This window comes from Crocodylus siamensis, chromosome 9, assembly GCF_052110815.1.
Source record: "Crocodylus siamensis isolate JL-2025a chromosome 9, ASM5211081v1, whole genome shotgun sequence".
NCBI lineage: Eukaryota > Metazoa > Chordata > Crocodylia > Crocodylidae > Crocodylus > Crocodylus siamensis.
The window spans coordinates 32,500,722-32,517,842 of record NC_143403.1 but is presented as its reverse complement, the minus strand read 5'-3'; the positions used below and the strand labels follow the sequence as shown (position 1 = coordinate 32,517,842).

The 17,121-nt window shown below is 45.6% G+C and overlaps 1 protein-coding gene across 1 annotated transcript in view; it reads right to left on the bottom strand.

Annotated features, from left to right (window-relative positions):
- PLA2G15 (phospholipase A2 group XV) overlaps positions 1-11,456 on the bottom strand; it is a 44,946-nt gene extending 33,490 nt beyond the window's left edge. Inside the window, exons 1-2 of the mRNA XM_090063292.1 lie at positions 11,411-11,456; positions 1,773-1,776 (exon numbers count right to left, since the gene is read on the bottom strand). Coding sequence (XP_089919418.1) covers positions 1,773-1,776; positions 11,411-11,456 — 50 coding nt within the window. The remainder of the gene's footprint in view (positions 1-1,772; positions 1,777-11,410) is intronic.
- Between the last annotated feature and the right edge of the window lie 5,665 nt (positions 11,457-17,121).

The window sequence follows — 17,121 nt, the reverse complement described above, 5'->3', positions numbered from 1 at the left end:
GCGCCCGATCCGCTTCGCCCCGCCCCTCTACCCCTCTCTTAGTCTTAGTGCCTGCACAGGGAGTGCCTAGTGGGCTACCTGTTAGTTCAAGTCCCTTTGTTCCTTCTGCAGGTCCTTGTGGAAGATTCATTCCCATACAGTTTGGCAGATGTTGCTGGGTATTGTGTCCATGGGCGATAGCCTGTTCCATGCCCTTACCACCTCTTGGATTTTATGGTGCTTCATTAGGGTCACTGGGGCCTCATTGCACAGTTTGCATTTGCTCCAGAAGCACCCCAGGACTCTGTAGAACCATGGCAGCTCCAAGGTATGGGCATGTGTTGGGGGGTTTGTAGACCTCCCAGTATCGCAGCAGGTGCCCTGCAAAGTATCTTATGAAGCAGGCTGTTTTGGATTCTGCCCCAGTTGCCAATTTACAGATACTTGGCCCAGAGGAACAGAAAAACATCAGGCATTCCTCAGACCCCAGTCCAGTTAGTCTTATACAACTTGGTCCTTGCAACCTTTTCCCACCTAGAGTTCTAAAAGGAGACACACATGGCTCTTTGAATTCTATGGATGGTTTGCTCCAAAGGGAGGAAGACCAGTGTGGTACCCAAAAGCACTGGTAGCAACACTGCCCTCATGACTGCCATGTGCACCCCCTGCCCCATCATTGACAGGCAGCATGTGTGCCAGTTCCAATCTCTGTTTGACTTTCGCCTTAGTCTTTCCCATACTTACAGTTCTTTATAAAGAAGAATGTTAGGTGTTTCATGCCTAGCCAGGTTAAAGGGAGCTGTTTAGCTTTTACTCCTGACAAAAGAGTAACTTTACAACAGGACATCACCAGATTAACTAATTGCAAGTACAGTGACAAATACAGTGTGTTGTGACGGACTAATTAATCACCCTGCAAATGTGACACTTTAGAAAATACCAGAAATGAATCCAGGAAGTCTGGGTTGCCAGTTAACCACAGAGCAACAAATCTAACTTTACTTAAGTCACATGCTAGAGTACTTCTTTCAGTGATGATCTTTCATCAAAACCCAGCAGCCTTTGAAAAAATAAGTACTGGTGGCTTACCCTTCTTCACTCCTATAGGCAAGGAAGGAGAACAACAGCACTCATGATGGAGCCCAAACTATTATCACTATAAAGGAGCTCCTCAAAACAATCTGTGCATCTGACCATTCTTTTTTCAAAGATATTCCTTAGTTACATCCAAACAAACTAGCAATCTAAATACGTTGTGAGAAACAACATTTTCCTCACAATTTGTCCAGTCAGGACAATACTCCAACCGTAAATGAGTGATAAGAAACTAGAGCGTTAGAATTGTCCATTCATATTAGAGACCTTAAGGGTTTTATTTGCAACTTGCTAGGAATGCAAAAGCTACATCTAGGGTAGATAGGAGTTTTCACTCAAAACTTGGTCACTCAAAAACAATCATATTCACAAACCTAACACTTGTATGATCTTATATTTTATTTGATTAGAATTTGTTTGGCTTAGTTCATTATTGGTGGTAGTTGTATTAACATTGCATGAGAATTATAGACCTTGATAAGCTAGGCCCCCTAATACTAGAAATAAAGTTTTTTTCTTGTACAGAGTTTATATACTTACCTCATAATGAAAAAACACAGAGAGGAAAACCTAGCAAAAAAACAATGTTTTTTTTCTTTCTGTCAGTCCATTCTGAGCATCTGACAGAGCAGGCTATTACCTACAAATGCTCACGCCTCTCTAAACCAGATAATCATTAAGGGGCCAGCCTATTCTACCTTCCTAAAGACAAGAAAAAGGAATCTGTGAAACATTTAATAATAAGCAACAATCACCTCGTGTCCCCCATTTAGACAGTGTCAAATGTTATATAGGCGTTCTGGCAGAGGTGAGTTTTGAGGAGAAATTTGTACTGGCTTTTTACAGAACTTAACATACATCCATAAACTAAATTCTGGTATATGCAGCCTCAGAATATTGGAACATCATGTTTGTGTTTGATTTTAAGATACTGAACTTAGTATAGTTCAACATGAATCATAAATGCCAATTAATAAAGGATTTTTTAATGATTTGGTGTTGATATATCAAGCTATTAGTAAAAGTCCTATGCTCTGCCAAAACAAAGTCCTATTTTATTTTGGTCTCAACACAGCACAATTTTCTCAAATTGCATTTCAATGATATTTAAATTTTAGAGAGCTGTTTCTGTAACTATTCAATCTTATTCAATAAATATTGAATATTAAACTGTTCGATAAATATTGCCAACATGAATGCTAGAATAAAGCTTAATTATACTGAACGTTGGTTGGCTTACAAATGGCAACTTCTTCAATTGCATGCTGACACTTGCAGGACAAAATGAAGCCTATTAGATATGTACATTAAAGCTGTGTGAACCTTTGGTCCCTGATCTGATTCAGAGGAGATTTGGCCTGATTCGGTGGCCAAATCTCTCAATCCAAATTGAATCAGAGGACCCTTTAATCCAGGGGCGGACAATTCGATTTGGGCAGAGGGCCACTTACCCAGTTTTGTCAAGCTGTCGAGGGCCACGGTAGCCCTGCCCCTTGACAGGCACCCCCTGGTCACCATCTTGGAACCAATGTGCCAGGGCCAGCACTGACTGGTAGGGCTCAAAGCAAGGTGCAGGCTGGCAGGGGTCTGTGGAGCCAGGCTGGGCTACACCAGCAGAGAGAGGGGGGAGCTGGCCCAGCTCCATAGAGCCCCTGCCAGCCAGGACCCTGTACCCTTGCTGCCCTGCTCTGGGCCCTGCTGGCACTGGCCCCGACACTGGTGCAGGCCCCATGCTCCCAGTGCCCCCCAGCCCACAGTAAAGGCAGGGGGCAGCATGCAGCACTGACCCCCTGCTCTCCGGCAGGGAAGGAGCTGGTGCTGAGCACAGGGAAAAACCCCTCACCTGCCCCATGGCCTGTGCTCCCTGCTGCAGCTACTCACAGCCCATGCAAGGCTGTCCTGAGCAGACACAGGAAGCCCTAGGTGGGCTGCAAGCGGCTGCAGCACAGGGCACTGGCCACGGGGAGGGCGAGGGGTTGCTTTGTGCCCCCCCACACTCATCACCCATCAGGACTGCACACGGTACCAGCACCTGCAGCCCCCCCGCTTGCCATGCTGGGCAGTGTTTGCTGCTGCTGCCTGCCCGGAGCTTGCGCACTGGGCAACTCAGGGGCGGTGGTGACAAACATTGCCTGGTGTGGCAAGCGGGGGGCTGCAGCTGCACCGGAGCTGGCGTGGGGCCAAGCTGGCAACAGGGGCGGGTTACAAGCTGGTGCTGAGCGCGGGGGGGAAAGCGGCCCCACGCCCACCCCGTGGCTGGCGCCTCACACTGCAGCCACTCCAAGCCCATGTGGGACTGCCAATTTTTGCAGCACTTCTTTGTATATTATGAGAAGTCACAACTCACTTTCAGAGCAGAAAATTTATTGGCATTACCACTGAATATATTTTTCCTTTAAAGAAGATGTCACAGCTTTCTTCTATTTTTCACATATGCACCCAGCCCCTCTTATAAAAAAGGCACCATGGAAATTTTTATGCTTCCTCAATTGTCATACTGTGTTAGAAGTCCCACTCAGACAATTTAAAGATTCAAATGCATTTCTACACTTGAAAAAATGTACAGTTTATAGGACAGCATTCGATACAGGATTTGCTGCTTCTCATTGTCTGTAGATCAAATTTTTCTGTCCAATTACCAACCCTGAAAATTCAACTTGGCACTTGAAAATTGAGTCAGGTTCTTTCTATGGTATACTGTTCTTAATCACCCTGCCTTACCTTCAACCTATCAGCAATAATGGTTCTGAAGGTCCAATGAAGCCTCCAATGATATAAATACAACCTGACTGGCTTCCTGGTCTGCTTAAGTATAATTTAGTACACAAGTAATTAGAATGTAACTACAAATTCTGTTGACAATGCAGGAAAAATTTTAAACCTGTTGTAACTGAGCCAGCAGGAGTAACAAACTGATAAACATTTGGTTTTGTTACCAGCTTTGACTGAAAATACCCAGGATGCAGTCTAAATTAAAAAGTAATAGTTTAACACAGTCACTTACTAGTTCATCTTAAGTAGTTCTTTCTTTGGATTATTAGATATTGAGACATAACTCTACCTGATTTTCAGGGCAAGCCACTGAGTGTTTTTGCTGAGTCATACAGAAAGATAGGTTTCTGTTCTAATTTTTCTCACCAGTGCTGACAACTTGAGAGGATCATTCTGTTGCTTGCAACTAGTAAAGAATCAATTGTCACACACACAACTCTGTTAAGAGATTCTAGGTATTCACAATTAGTGAATACTTTTGATCTTAATCTCTCCACAGGTTATCATCTGTGTAAGGAAGAGCATATCATCTCTATACCTGACTGGAGGTTTTGCAAAAATTAATAAATATTTGTAAAGTACCCATGTAATTGAAATGAGTGCTACAGGGCATACTGTAATGAAATCAATAATTCCATCCTCATAGCAGGGTTTGAATAAGGCTAAGGACCACACACTGAACTTTGAAGATAAGACTATATTGAAAAACCACATTTTGGACACAAAAGGCAAAGGCTTTTATGGAAGAAATACTATGGATCATGTTATAATGAGTTTATAATTATACATATAAATATGTGAGCTGAATTAAGGGTGCATGGTTGTCTTAACTTTTAAGAGCTTTCTTTCTCAATCTTAACATGTTTTTCTAATGTAGGAATTTACATGCAAAGAACTATGTCTTTAAAAAAAACAACAAAGCACTGAATCCCACCCCCTCCAGAAATTACATCATGTGATATCATGTCAGCACCCACATGGGTCATCACCAGCAGGGTTATCAACAAGGTCAGAACCTTTAGAACCACCACACAAGACCTTTGCCATGTGAGCTAACAGACTAGCTCATAGCAATAGAAAGCTCTCATCCTTTATGGACTAAAGGAAGATAAGACAATTTGCCAGTGGGTTTCACAGTTATTTGCTAACAGCAGCAACAGAACAGTCGGACTTAAAAATCATGGGTTCTCCTTCCAGTCTCAGGAGCACAGTGTGTTCAAGGAATCACAGACTCTTTTGGACCTCCCCCAGACTGAACCCTTCTTCCCTGACCCATCTCTTCTCCATTCCCATTTCTTTTCCAAGTTCCATTCCCTTACCTGGCATATTGCAGTCTCCACTCCTCAGGCTACACTTCTCCTGTTCTTTTTTGCTCAGTGGATCCTAAGCTTTCCCTCATAAGCCAATATCCCAGTCTCCTCTCAGTTCTTCGTGTCTCTTCCTGCCTACTCCTTGGCCCTCTCTTCCTGTCAAGTGAATCCTAGTTTTCCCAGTTTAGTCTTCATGTAATCTATCTCTCCCTTATCCTGTACCTGCTGTTTGCCTTCCCTGACTCCTCATTCAGTGTCCCTGCAACATTTTTGTAGCTCTTTGTTGCCATCTCTTTCCCAGCCAGCTTAAGTTCTTCTATGTCTCCTCTTCCCCCTCAGTTTCATCCTCCATTCATACTCCCAGTCTCCTCTACCCATGGCAACACATAAGATTTTAGTCAGTCCCTAATTCCCCTCACTGACTCTCAGTTCATTTCCTGTTTCCGCAATCTCCTTGCCTAGCTCCTAGTCTCCTTGCCTAATCAATCCCAGTCTTCTCTACTTTAATTGCTATAATTTCTCTTTTCTCTCTAAGATACCCCCAATCTCAGTCTTGCCAGACTCCTTATCTCAGTTTATACCTTCTCCTTCATGGTGGTCTGGTTTTTGTCCATTCTATGCTCAAATCATAAAACTTCCTTGTCTTCCACCCTGGCCTGGAACAACCATTAAATAGAAAATCCAGCTTTACCTCCATAGCCTTGAATTGGGTCTGCTCAGTCATGTTGCTAAGAGGCTCAGGCATGTTCAGTGAAGATAGAAGAGTCTAGCTCAATGGTTCTCAACCTTTTCAGACTCAAGGCACCCCTTGGAAAATGTCAGTTCTTAGTCATAACATGATTTTTGACTATAGAAAAATAGAGCAATTTTTCTATTGCTAACAACTCATAAAGATCTCACTGGGTCAGAATGTTTTTAACAACATGGGTTCCTATTTGAAAACTCTGGGCTTATCTTGTGAATCATGTTTACACATCTAACAACACTAACATTGTGTGGTAACCTACAGCACCCTTGAAAGGATCTCATGGCTCCCCAGGGTGCTGTGGCACTGTGATTGAGAATCAGTGCTTTAGCTGTTAAGTTCTATCCAGTCTCTACAGAGCACACACAAACTGCCTTTTTTCAAAAGTTTGGTCAAATTTGGCAAGTTAAACCTTTCACTCAAAGAATAGCATGCAGACACATCTCAAGTCTCTGTTCCTACCCAATGTGGTAAACAAAGAATTTTCTATAAAATGTCATAAGATTTTTTTTTGTAATGGCTAATTATTTTTTCTAAGTCTCAGGAGCAGCTGAACCATTTTGGCTGCATTAAAGAAAAACAAAAACCAACAAGTCAGGCTAGGCAAATGCCACCATGGGAAATTTAAGCTCAAATAGTTAAAATTTGACAAAGTTATAAGCCACCATAAACAGGGTTTGACATGGAAAGCATTAGGCAAACTTCCACTTCAATAATTGCCTTGGTTGCATTTAATTTTCGGATCTGATCTTAATATTTGACCCAAATTAGCCAACTGCAAGAATTCTATTCTAAAGTAGAAACTTCTCACTCAACAGATATGTTTCCCATGTGTACTGAAAGCTGTGCAATATACATTTGCTTTACTGACAAAAAGCATTACAATATTTTAGCACATAAATTAATCATAGCCATAGTATCAGCTGGAGTGTGTTTATTCTTTAGCATCATAATCAACAGAATTCTTTAATACATATCAGTTACAAAAGTAATTAATTTCTTATAACACCACAAACCCCCATGGATCAGCAAAGGCGCAATTGAACATTGCAGCTGTAACTACTAGTCATGGTATCTGAGAAATAATCTATCTTGCTGCTCAAACTCCAAGCTCATTTTTTAGGGCTTTGTGGTTACTAAGACGTAGCAATTCTGAAACCACACGATGCCATATTTAGAGTTACTCTTCACATAAGGTCATGAGTTACACTGACCTTTTTAGTCTTTGTATCCCTAATGTTATAGGTTGATTGACCGGAGGTCATCACCTTAAACTTCTAAACTGTTTCCCCAGAGATTAGGTTTTAAATCAGACAGAAATATGGAGTAAGCAGAAAAAAAGAGTAATAGGAGCATGAAGGAGTAGAACTATGTGCTATGGGAATATATTAAATAAGGGCTGCAAATTTAAGCTCTATTTTCATGTAAAGTGAGTTGGTTAAACCCTTAGGGACAGATCAGAACTTGCACAGCTTCCCACAACTATAATCACCTGACTATCATAGGATGCCTGCATTATTTTTTCTCTGTTGGTAGAGTGGAAGCTACTTCCTCTTTTCTATTTCAGAATAGGACACAGAGCTGTCAGAGTCATTTTTTCCATTTTAACTGAAATCCCTATGAATGTATTAGAAAGAGGGAATGGATTTTCCTTCTCCAGAACTAGTAGCTATACTTTGGTAGAAAGGTGAAAGCAGAAAGAGTCATTTCAAATTTTATCCAACTTTGAGGTTCAGCTAATTCCATTAGATGTCATTAATGTTCCATTTCCTCTTTTTTTAGGTTTATGTTTTTCCAGTGCAGAAGGCTGAGGAATGACTCTGATACTATGACACTGATAACCCAACTCTAATAACATTCATATTGTTGAAACACTTTTGACTTCAGCCTGTGGAAGATAATTTCTGGGATCATCTTCAGTGGTTAAGAATGGATAAATAAAAAGGTAGATTGAAATAAGAGGATATTTTTAACTGTGGTATCTGACTGAGGGGGTGGAATCATGTTTATCCAAATATGTACTACAGATCTCTCACTTTCTGATGTGTACATCTGTGATAATGCAAATATTTTTCCAGGCAAACAAGGTTCTTTGAATAGATGTGATATCTTTTATTAGACCAACTGAGTAGTTGGAAAAAAAGTTCTTAGCAAGCTTTCGGGCACAGTCACCCTTCTTCAGGCATAGGGAGTCTAGGCTACTCTGAGACTTTAAGGAATGAGAGAAGCTAAAAGTGTAGCAGGATGGCAGTGAGAATGTAAATAGGTAGAAATTAGGAAAACAAAAGGTAAAGCAGGGAAGGCGGGGGGAAAGGGGAAGCAGAGGGGGAAAGGGCCAAAGGTGAGTAAGGGAGACATTACAGTGGTAGTAATTCAAGGTATAAAAGAGGCTGTCTGTGGAAAAAGAAATGGCTGGAAATTAGGAAGACAAAGGGCAGAAAAGTAGGGGAGGGGAGAGGGAAAAATGTTGGGGAAAAGCAAAATGTAAGAGGTCAGGTCTGGCAGGTACCTGGTGAATCAGATGTCAGGCAGGTTGTAATGTATCTGTCCCAGGGGTACAGGACCAGAAAAGGGGGAAGCCTCATTCAGAGGCGGACCCCAGACCAAGGTGAAAGTAGGAAAAAACTTACCTGTCACAGAGGTCTGGAGGACGAGGAAGTGCATGATGGAAAACTGCCTGTGTGGTTTCTCAACTGCGCCCATATCCAGCTGGGAGAATTGTTCAGACTACAAGCCAAGGAACTTATACTGCCAAGTAAGGGGCAGCCAAGGGAAGTAGGTCTGACAGATGTAGGAACAGCAGGGAAGGATGAACAGACTACCCCAAGGAGCGAGACCTCCCGCTCAATCTACTAGGACCGTGCACAGACGGTCCAGGGCCTAGGGCAATACGGGTCAAAGACAGACTCCACAAAAAGGGGATCAATTCAGCCCAGAGAAGAAGATAGGGCCAAGGCACACAAGATGAGGAGGAGAGAACAACAACCAACGGTGGGCAAGAGCCTGTGGAAAGATCACAGGTTTATGTAAATAATGTCCCTAGACAGACCCGGTGGTGGGCATTGAGGAAACTCATTGAAAAGAAAGTGGGAGGCATAGCCTATGTAAAGATTTATAAAGGGCCGGGAGGAAGACATACTGGTAGGGGGAAGGTAGAGTTTTGGAGAGAAAAGTATGCCCAGAAAGCGCTGAGTAGACAGTGGGAGATCTGGGGAAGGCTTCAGGATCTCCAGGGAGTTATAAATAGGCAAGAGATCCCACAATTTGCCCAGAGAAAGAGACCAGGGTGCAAGGGGAACATAGAAGGGCCAGAAGTGAGAGGGAGAAAGAACCCTGAAAGGTAGGCTGGAGCTTGACAAACAGAAAGCATAACTTACCAAGGTTTGCTAGTGTGGGGGGACTGTCTCATAAAATCCCACATGGTGCGCCTAGGATAAAAGGCAGGTAGGAGGCACCTTAAAATCTCCGCCCCTGCATGTCTGAATGGTCAAAGAACCAGAGCCAAGACCTGAAAGAATGAAGACAAAAGGTGTGTGGCAAGAATGAAGATCAGCCTCGGTGAGTCTGGATCTTAAGGGGGAAGGTGTGTCGCAGAGCACTTTGGTGCTCTGCTGCTATGAAGAGGGGAGGGATGTAGCAGGGCACTGAGGTGCCTGCTACTTGTGGAGTAGGAATGAAGAGGCACAGATGCAGGTTGCTAGGACAACCGGTGGGAGTCAGCTGACTGGAAGGGGCAGGGCCTGGCTCCTATATAACGCCCAGGCTGAGGCCAGGCAGGCAGTTCCCTGCTGGCAGCCAAAGGGGTAGGAACTCTGCTGGAGCAAGAACAGAGAAGAGGCCAGAATGCACGAGCAGTTATGGGTGAAAGATGGAGCACCCTTGGGGGTGGCTGGAATAATATTGTAGCCAACTGACAAAGGTTTATGTTATAGCCTAGGGGCTTGAGTTTTGTGCTGGCAGTTTACGACCGGTGGTTTGGGTGAGGCTATTAGGGGTTGGAGGAGGCCTCATAGGGGGTCCACAGCAGCATGGGGACCCGGGTACCAGAGAAGGTGCAGTATTGGCAGCGTGAGAAGCCCCAGGTAAAGGGGGCAGCGTGAGAAGCCCCAGGCAAAGGGGGCAGCGTGAGAAGCCCAAACACCTGTGGGATGCGGTGAGAGACATGACTGCAGAAAGCCAGAGCACCTGTGAGGTGCAGTGAGAGACAAGGTTGCGGTGAGCCCAAGCGCCAGAGGGCACAGAGAGAGACAAGAGCTGCAGCTAAGACCAAACAACGCCCAGTACATCAGCGAGGCTTGGGGCATGGTACAGGGGTGGTTGGAGCCACGCATAGCCCATAAGGCTGGGGTGCCCAGGAACACCCATTAGCAGAGCCGGGCTAATGCAGCAGGAGGTAAACTGTGTCCAGGGAGATGAAGAGGCAGCCTCCCTATCATATACATTTAAGATCAAAGACATGGCGGGCGAGAATGAAGGGTGCTTTGTAAGTGAAATGGACATGGTAAAGGGGTGCTAGGGGAGAGCACAGCAACCCTAGGCTGCCCTGCCTGCTACAGTATCATAAATCTAATGTCTATATTAAGTAGATGACTTTTTGTATCCAGTAGATTTATTAAGTGAAGTTGATAGGCTTGTCTATGAAAGGTGTTTTTTAAGTTCCCTTTGAGGATTAGAATTGAGAGATCGGAGAGGGGGAGATTGTCCTGTGGGAAGTGTGCCCCCACAGGTAGTTAGGTATTCTTGTCTTTGATAGTTTTGATTTATGTTCAACATGGCTACAACCAAAAACAACCAACACAACCAACATGGCTACAACCAACAACATAGTTACATCCAAAAACCCAGCAATATCTGTCCAGGATGTTTTTAATCCAAGCAAAAACATTAAAATCTGGAGCTGATACAGAAAGATTACTACTTCTTGTCAGAGCAAAATTTTGATTAGATGCTGCCAACACAGAAGATTGAGACTGACATGCATATTGGACTCTGCGAGTGGAAAGTTCCAAGGCTCACCCAGCCCTTGCCCCCTGGGTGACCTGCGGACCTGTCAATCATTGTTGACCTACTTTCCCCACAGACGCATGTTCAGACTGTGCCAGCTTCTGACTGAAAGCATGCTCAGTCAGAACCTGACATGAGGTAATCTGACTAGAAATTTCTCTGCGGAGAGCGTTCTGATTGGCCACTAAATTCAGATAAAAGTTCTGTGAGCCCCTCCCTCAGGGGGGAGATCACGTTAGCTGGAGACAGAGGCTAGTGCTGCAGGGACTGTCTCTCAGTCAGGCCCCTAGGCCTATTGATCTCCTCCCTCGATTGGCACTCCGTGTCCTTAATTGATAGTAATTGCGGTTTTGATTATTCGGCTTTCGATTGATTTATTCACCATCCTTGACTACGATTTGGATTCTCCTTATCCTGTCGATTCTCTGGTTACTGGACTGTTTTCACTTTTGACCTTGACCTCGCCTCCGGATCACCCTCGGTACCTCAACACGACTCTACTTACCTGGCTTTCGACCTCGGCTTTCATCATCGACTATCCGGTTGTCCATCTTGGACTGGCATCACGACCCCAGTTATTGACCTATGTGTTACAGTTTTGTCTGTTTGATTACTCCCATTTATGAGCTGTTGACCAGCCCTGGGACTAACAACGGGTGGCCGCTCGTTGTGAACCTCGTGGACCAACAGACCCCTCTGTTGTTTATTGTTTACATCTGTTACTGTAACTGAAGATCCTACCTACGCCATCAAAGCATAAGTGTAATAAACCATTAATTTGGAACTATAAGCGTGCGTACCATTCAGACTCGACCGCCGCTAATCCCAACCTGTCCATTTCCAAATTGCCACCACTCGACCAACCAACCGTGACCAAGACCATGAGCTTGGCTCACCAGCCGTGGCTCCGGATCCTCGCACACTCCTAAGGACCTATTAAGGTGCTGTTGCTGTGATGGTCCAGGTTGGTCAGGCCTGAGGAAGTGTACTATGATACCCAAAAGCTTACCTATGTCTACACCAACCATACAGTTGATCAAATAAAAGATATCATCTACAAGAATTTTTGTCTCTCCACTACTAACGATGAAACAAAAAGGAGCAGACGAGAAGCAGCACAAAAAGAACCTCCAGGTTTTAATCTGAGCTGATAGTGTGCCACAAAACTAGAAAAACCACATAAGATTTATTTGACTTTCCCATGAATATTATGCTTTACACATGTGTCTCATTTACTAAACTGTGGACATATTTAAGGCATGCTGCCATCTGATTGCCTTGAGAATGGTAAGACAGGTTGGGTGTTGGTCACAGGCTCAAGGAAGAACAGTGCCGTAGGATGAAGAAATACAGAAATTAAGTAAAATGATGTTATCATCAGGAATGGGCGCAATAAGCAGTAGAGCAACTCATGAGAAAGAACAACAGCATTTCATCATTGGATGTGTCATATTGGTTACTACATATTGCATGTGGGTGAGAAGACAGGTTTATCCTTATAGCAATATTAAGCAATAAACCTAATGCGAACGTACTGAAACATGCTGTTGCAAGTAGCATCTCTGAATAAAAACTCAGCACCTCACAAGATTTTGTCAGCAGCAATGAAAATGCAGCTCTAACATAAAAACTCTTTTTATGAACTCAACAGATCAGCATTTCTAATATCAGTCACAGCAAAGGAAATTCAATTGAGTTTTTGGAACACAACAGAGGTTATCAGGTACAAAGTAACACCTTTACAAAATCAAATGTGCCAACAACACCGCACCATGACTAAGTATCAGTATCATGACTAAGTCCCCCAGCCCTGCCCAAGCTCATGGGCTAATTGTCTGTACAGAAGGGGGCAAACCCCCTTTCCCCTCTCCCCCCAAAAATTGGCTGAAGTGGCCATCAACACTCAGGTCTATTGTACCCATTACAGCTTCTGGAAAAACATTTTAGATAACTGTCAGTAGGTTTGCCATTATGTAGCAGTGCTTAAACAGACTTATTATCGCCTTCCAATTACTTCCAGCTGCAAGTGCTAAGCAAATCAGCCCACATACAGAAGCTGCAAATTGGGTCTAAGGAGCTGATGGTCAATCATTGTCTATTAACTAGGGGTGCATCAATAGAGATTTTCTGGGCTGATACCGATGGCCGATTTTTAATGACCCGTATTGGCCAATGCTGATCTAATTGCAGATATGCAGCCAGGCAACTTGGAGAACAGCATCTGGCTAGTCAGTCTGCTTTGGGGGAAGGGGGAACAGGGAAGGAGGGAAGGAAGGGGGTTGGGGGTAGATTGCGGCCCCTATGGTGAGGGAAGGAGTGGGACTGGGGTAGGAGCAGGCACTGCACAGCCAGGGCAGGGCACAGGATGGAGCCACATGTGGCTCATCCAAAGGGCACGGTGGTGGGGGGGTTCCTGCCACTGCACGTGCCTTAAGACATGGTGGCATGTGCCCCTGGATCTACACACAGGGTGAGGGTGAGGGTGGGCTGCTGCTGCAGGCTGGGGCCAGGGGCAGTGCTAGGCTCTTCCCAGCAGGGGATCAGCTGGGCTGTCCTAGGGGTGGGTGGCAGCAGTGCTGGGAGGGGGGCTACAGAGTGGGATGCATCCACCCCAAAATTCACCATGGCCCCCCAACCTTCCCTCCCAGTGCCACCACCTCCCATCCCAAGTGCAGCCCCCACCCAGACTCTAACACTGGAAACAGGCTGGTACAACCATGGCCCCAGCCTGCAGTGGCAGCCCGTCCTTGTCCCATATGCAGATCTAGGGGCACACCCCTCCCATGCCTCCCTGGATGAGTTGCTTGTGGCTCTGTCCCACACCCTACCCTGACTGCCCCTGCCCCTGCCCCAGCCCCAGCCTCAGCCCCACTCTCTCCCTTACCACAGGAACCTCGATCTATCTCCCCCCCACACCTCTTCCCTCCAAAAGGCTTACCAGCTGGACCCACTCTCCCCAACAGACTTACCTGCTCTCTACGCTCTTGGGCTGTGCTGCTGTCTGCCTGTGTGGCTGCACACATGCACGGGGCATTTATCAGTGACATTATCAGCCAAATCAGTCAAAAAATGCTAATTACCAATGTGGCACAATACCATCTCTGTCTCTCCCCAAACTCTGTTATCTGACAATTTGGTTACCATGGTCACTGCAAAGGGCAGACACTTCTGCCCAATCTCTTCAGGTGACCCTGAGTTGTAACCTAAGCTAGATACATTCCTGAGGGAGTGGGGAAACCAGCTCCTTCTGCCTATGTGACTGGCATCTCATACCTGGGTGGGGGCTTAAACTCCCTATTGTTCTAAGCAATGCCAACATAACTGGGAAGGGACTAAAGACACTGCCAGTCTACCCAGCAACCAGTGATGCATTTCAAATTGGTTGGCTGGCAGCCAACAGTTGCTGGCCTTCACTGGATCAGGTAAATGAGGTCATAAGGACTATATAAGTGAAGGACTGCCCAGGAGGAGGGACATGATGAGAACTCAGAGAGAAGCTTTACCATCTGAAACTCTCTCTCTCTGAGCTGTTTTCCTCCGGAGGGAATCTCCACCTGCCTCTAGATGATACTCCTGAGTAAACTACCTAAGATCTAACTAGATATATAGCTTGCATTAACTCGTGATCAAAGGCTACCATGCTACTATTTGCTGTAAGGTATTTCTCTGATATTGCTCTACCTTGTACTCTATACCAAACCTACTCCTTGTAACCAATAAAGTTCTCCTTTGTACCTAGCATGGGAGACTTATTGGGAAAGGGTCTAGATTATGCCTTGGGGTCCCCTTGGTTCAACTAAGGGAGACCACTATTTGCGCTTCAGTCTGACGGAAGCACCCCAAGTTCTTGCGGTGGGTCAAATACACTCAAGGACTAATAGGCCTGTGTTTCCCAGAGGGTGCAGGTCCTGGATCAGTCCAAACTCTGGGTGGTGGCATCATTATCCCCAGCCTTGTGGGTGTGCTCCAGAAAGGGGGACAGCTGGACACAAGGCAACCCCAGGGAGGCACTGAGAATCTGTAAGGTGGTTGGGCACAGTGAGCTGGGTGGCTCAATGTAGGAGCACCCCCTACTGGCCCACCACAGCCAGTACTGTCAATTTTCCTTATATTGGTGCCGATCTGATATGGGACCAATGTATCAGTGCACCTCTACTATTAACCCTTAATTTGAATTGAAATTCGATTCAAACTGTGTGACGTGAATCAGTTTAAATGGTTTAGAAAATGGTGGGTACATCTGCAAGTGGCCAAAGTGATGACTGAACTCAGAGTCTGCATCCAGATGAAAGGCCACGTCCACATAGTGGACATTCAGCTGTTCTCCACACTGTAAGGTACCAGCACAGGGAGGTGGCGGGGGTTTGACCCTGGGAGATCCTGGGGTCAACAAATCCCATGCAAAAAAGAAAAAGCAGAGTGGCGCACACAGGGGCAGCATGTGCCACCCAAAATCAGAGCCTGGCCAGCCGGAGTCACACTCTGGCTGCTGGTCAGGCTCTGAGTGGCAGGATCATCAATGCTGTAGCCCCAGGAGGCCCCCAGGACCCCAAGTAAGGCTTCTGGGGCCAGCCCAATGCTGGCCCCAGCCTTCCCCGTGCCACCTGAAGTAAGCTGCCATGCACCAGAGGGTGCATGGCACAGACATGCCCCAGGAACAAGTAGCAGCAACACAAGGTGTGCTGCTGTTTCTTGCCCCTGGGGAAAGAAATGTCCATGCTTATGTGGACACTGCCATAGTGATCAAGTCTAATAACACAAAAGGTGGCTACTTCTCTCAGATCATGATTCCTAAGCCTAACTAAGCCTCCTGCCCCCTCCATCCTCCCACGACACAGGAAAGATCATATCCAAGAAAATTTTTGATCCTAAAATGTTTTAATCTATATCTAGTTTGCTAAATAGATGGGGCTTGTTTCTTCAAAGGTGTTCAGCATTTGTAGCAACCAATGGTTTCAGCAAATGGCTATCCTGAAGAAAGTCCAGTAAATACCACTCTTTCATCTCATATGCAGCAACTTCAAATCCTTCCAGGGAATAGCAGCATATTGAATGAAAAACTGCTGAAGACTAGTCATATTTCAACCTCAGGCTTTCAACAGCCAGTAAGTATATGAGAAACATTATTAGAGGACCATTTCTGGGAATGCTCTCAAAAGGCAGCTTGCCAAAAACCTTATTGCCACAGTATTTTGAAAAAGAATGGGGTGATGTTGCAGAGCACTTAGGCGCCCTGCTCCTTTTAGAGAGGGGAAACTGCTAGGAAAGAGTCCTAGCAGTGAGTGAGGAGCCCCAACTGCCAGTTGCCAGGGCAACCAAAGTTAGTTAGTGACCCACACCTGCCAGCGGTCAGCTAACTGGAAGGGGCAGGGCCTGGTTCACATTTAAACCCCCAGGGCTGGGGCCAGGCTGGCAGTTCCCTGCTAGCAGCCAAGGGAGAAGGAGCTCTGCCAGAGGAAACAGAGGGGAGAAGCCTGACTGCATGAGCAGCTCCTAACTGCTGTTATGGGGTGGAGAATTCCCTGGTAGGGATTGAATGATGTTTAGCTGGACAGCTTAGATTTTATGTTGTAGCCCAGGGGTTGTGTTTTGTGCTTGCTGTTTAGACCCAGAGGTTTGGGTGAGGCTATCGGGGTTGAAGGAGGCCTCATAGGGGAGCCACGGCCATGTGGAGACCCCAGCCCCAAAGAGGGGGGGCAGCAAGAAGCCCCAGAGAGGGGAGCAGCATTGATGAATGCCCGGTGAGGTGACCAGCGAAGCAGGGCCACAGAGAGCCCAGGGAGGACAAGGGGGCCAGAGTAGAGTAAGGCCCAGACTAAATGATGTGAGTACCATCTGCGAGGCTTGGGCTGTGGTGTAGGGGAGGAAAGGAGCTGCAGATAGTGCCCCCTTGCATCGGGGCAGCAAAATGGGCAGCCTCCCACTTAATTAACATCTTCTAATTAAGCAATTAACAACATGGCGTGGCAAACGAGCAGGCCGGCAGTTGGCCCATAACAGGTGGGTGGGGTCACCAGTGGACAAAACCTGAAGGGGCACACCTGTCACCTGGGAGAAAAAAAAGTTTTCAGTAACAGTAGTGTAAACCCCACCAGGTCACATCACAAATGTATTACTAGAAAAACTCTCTATAAAAATATATTATTGTGATTTACTGGAAATTGTTTGGTAGCACCAAGCACTTTCCTTGCACATCCAAGCTGAGTGGGATATGCA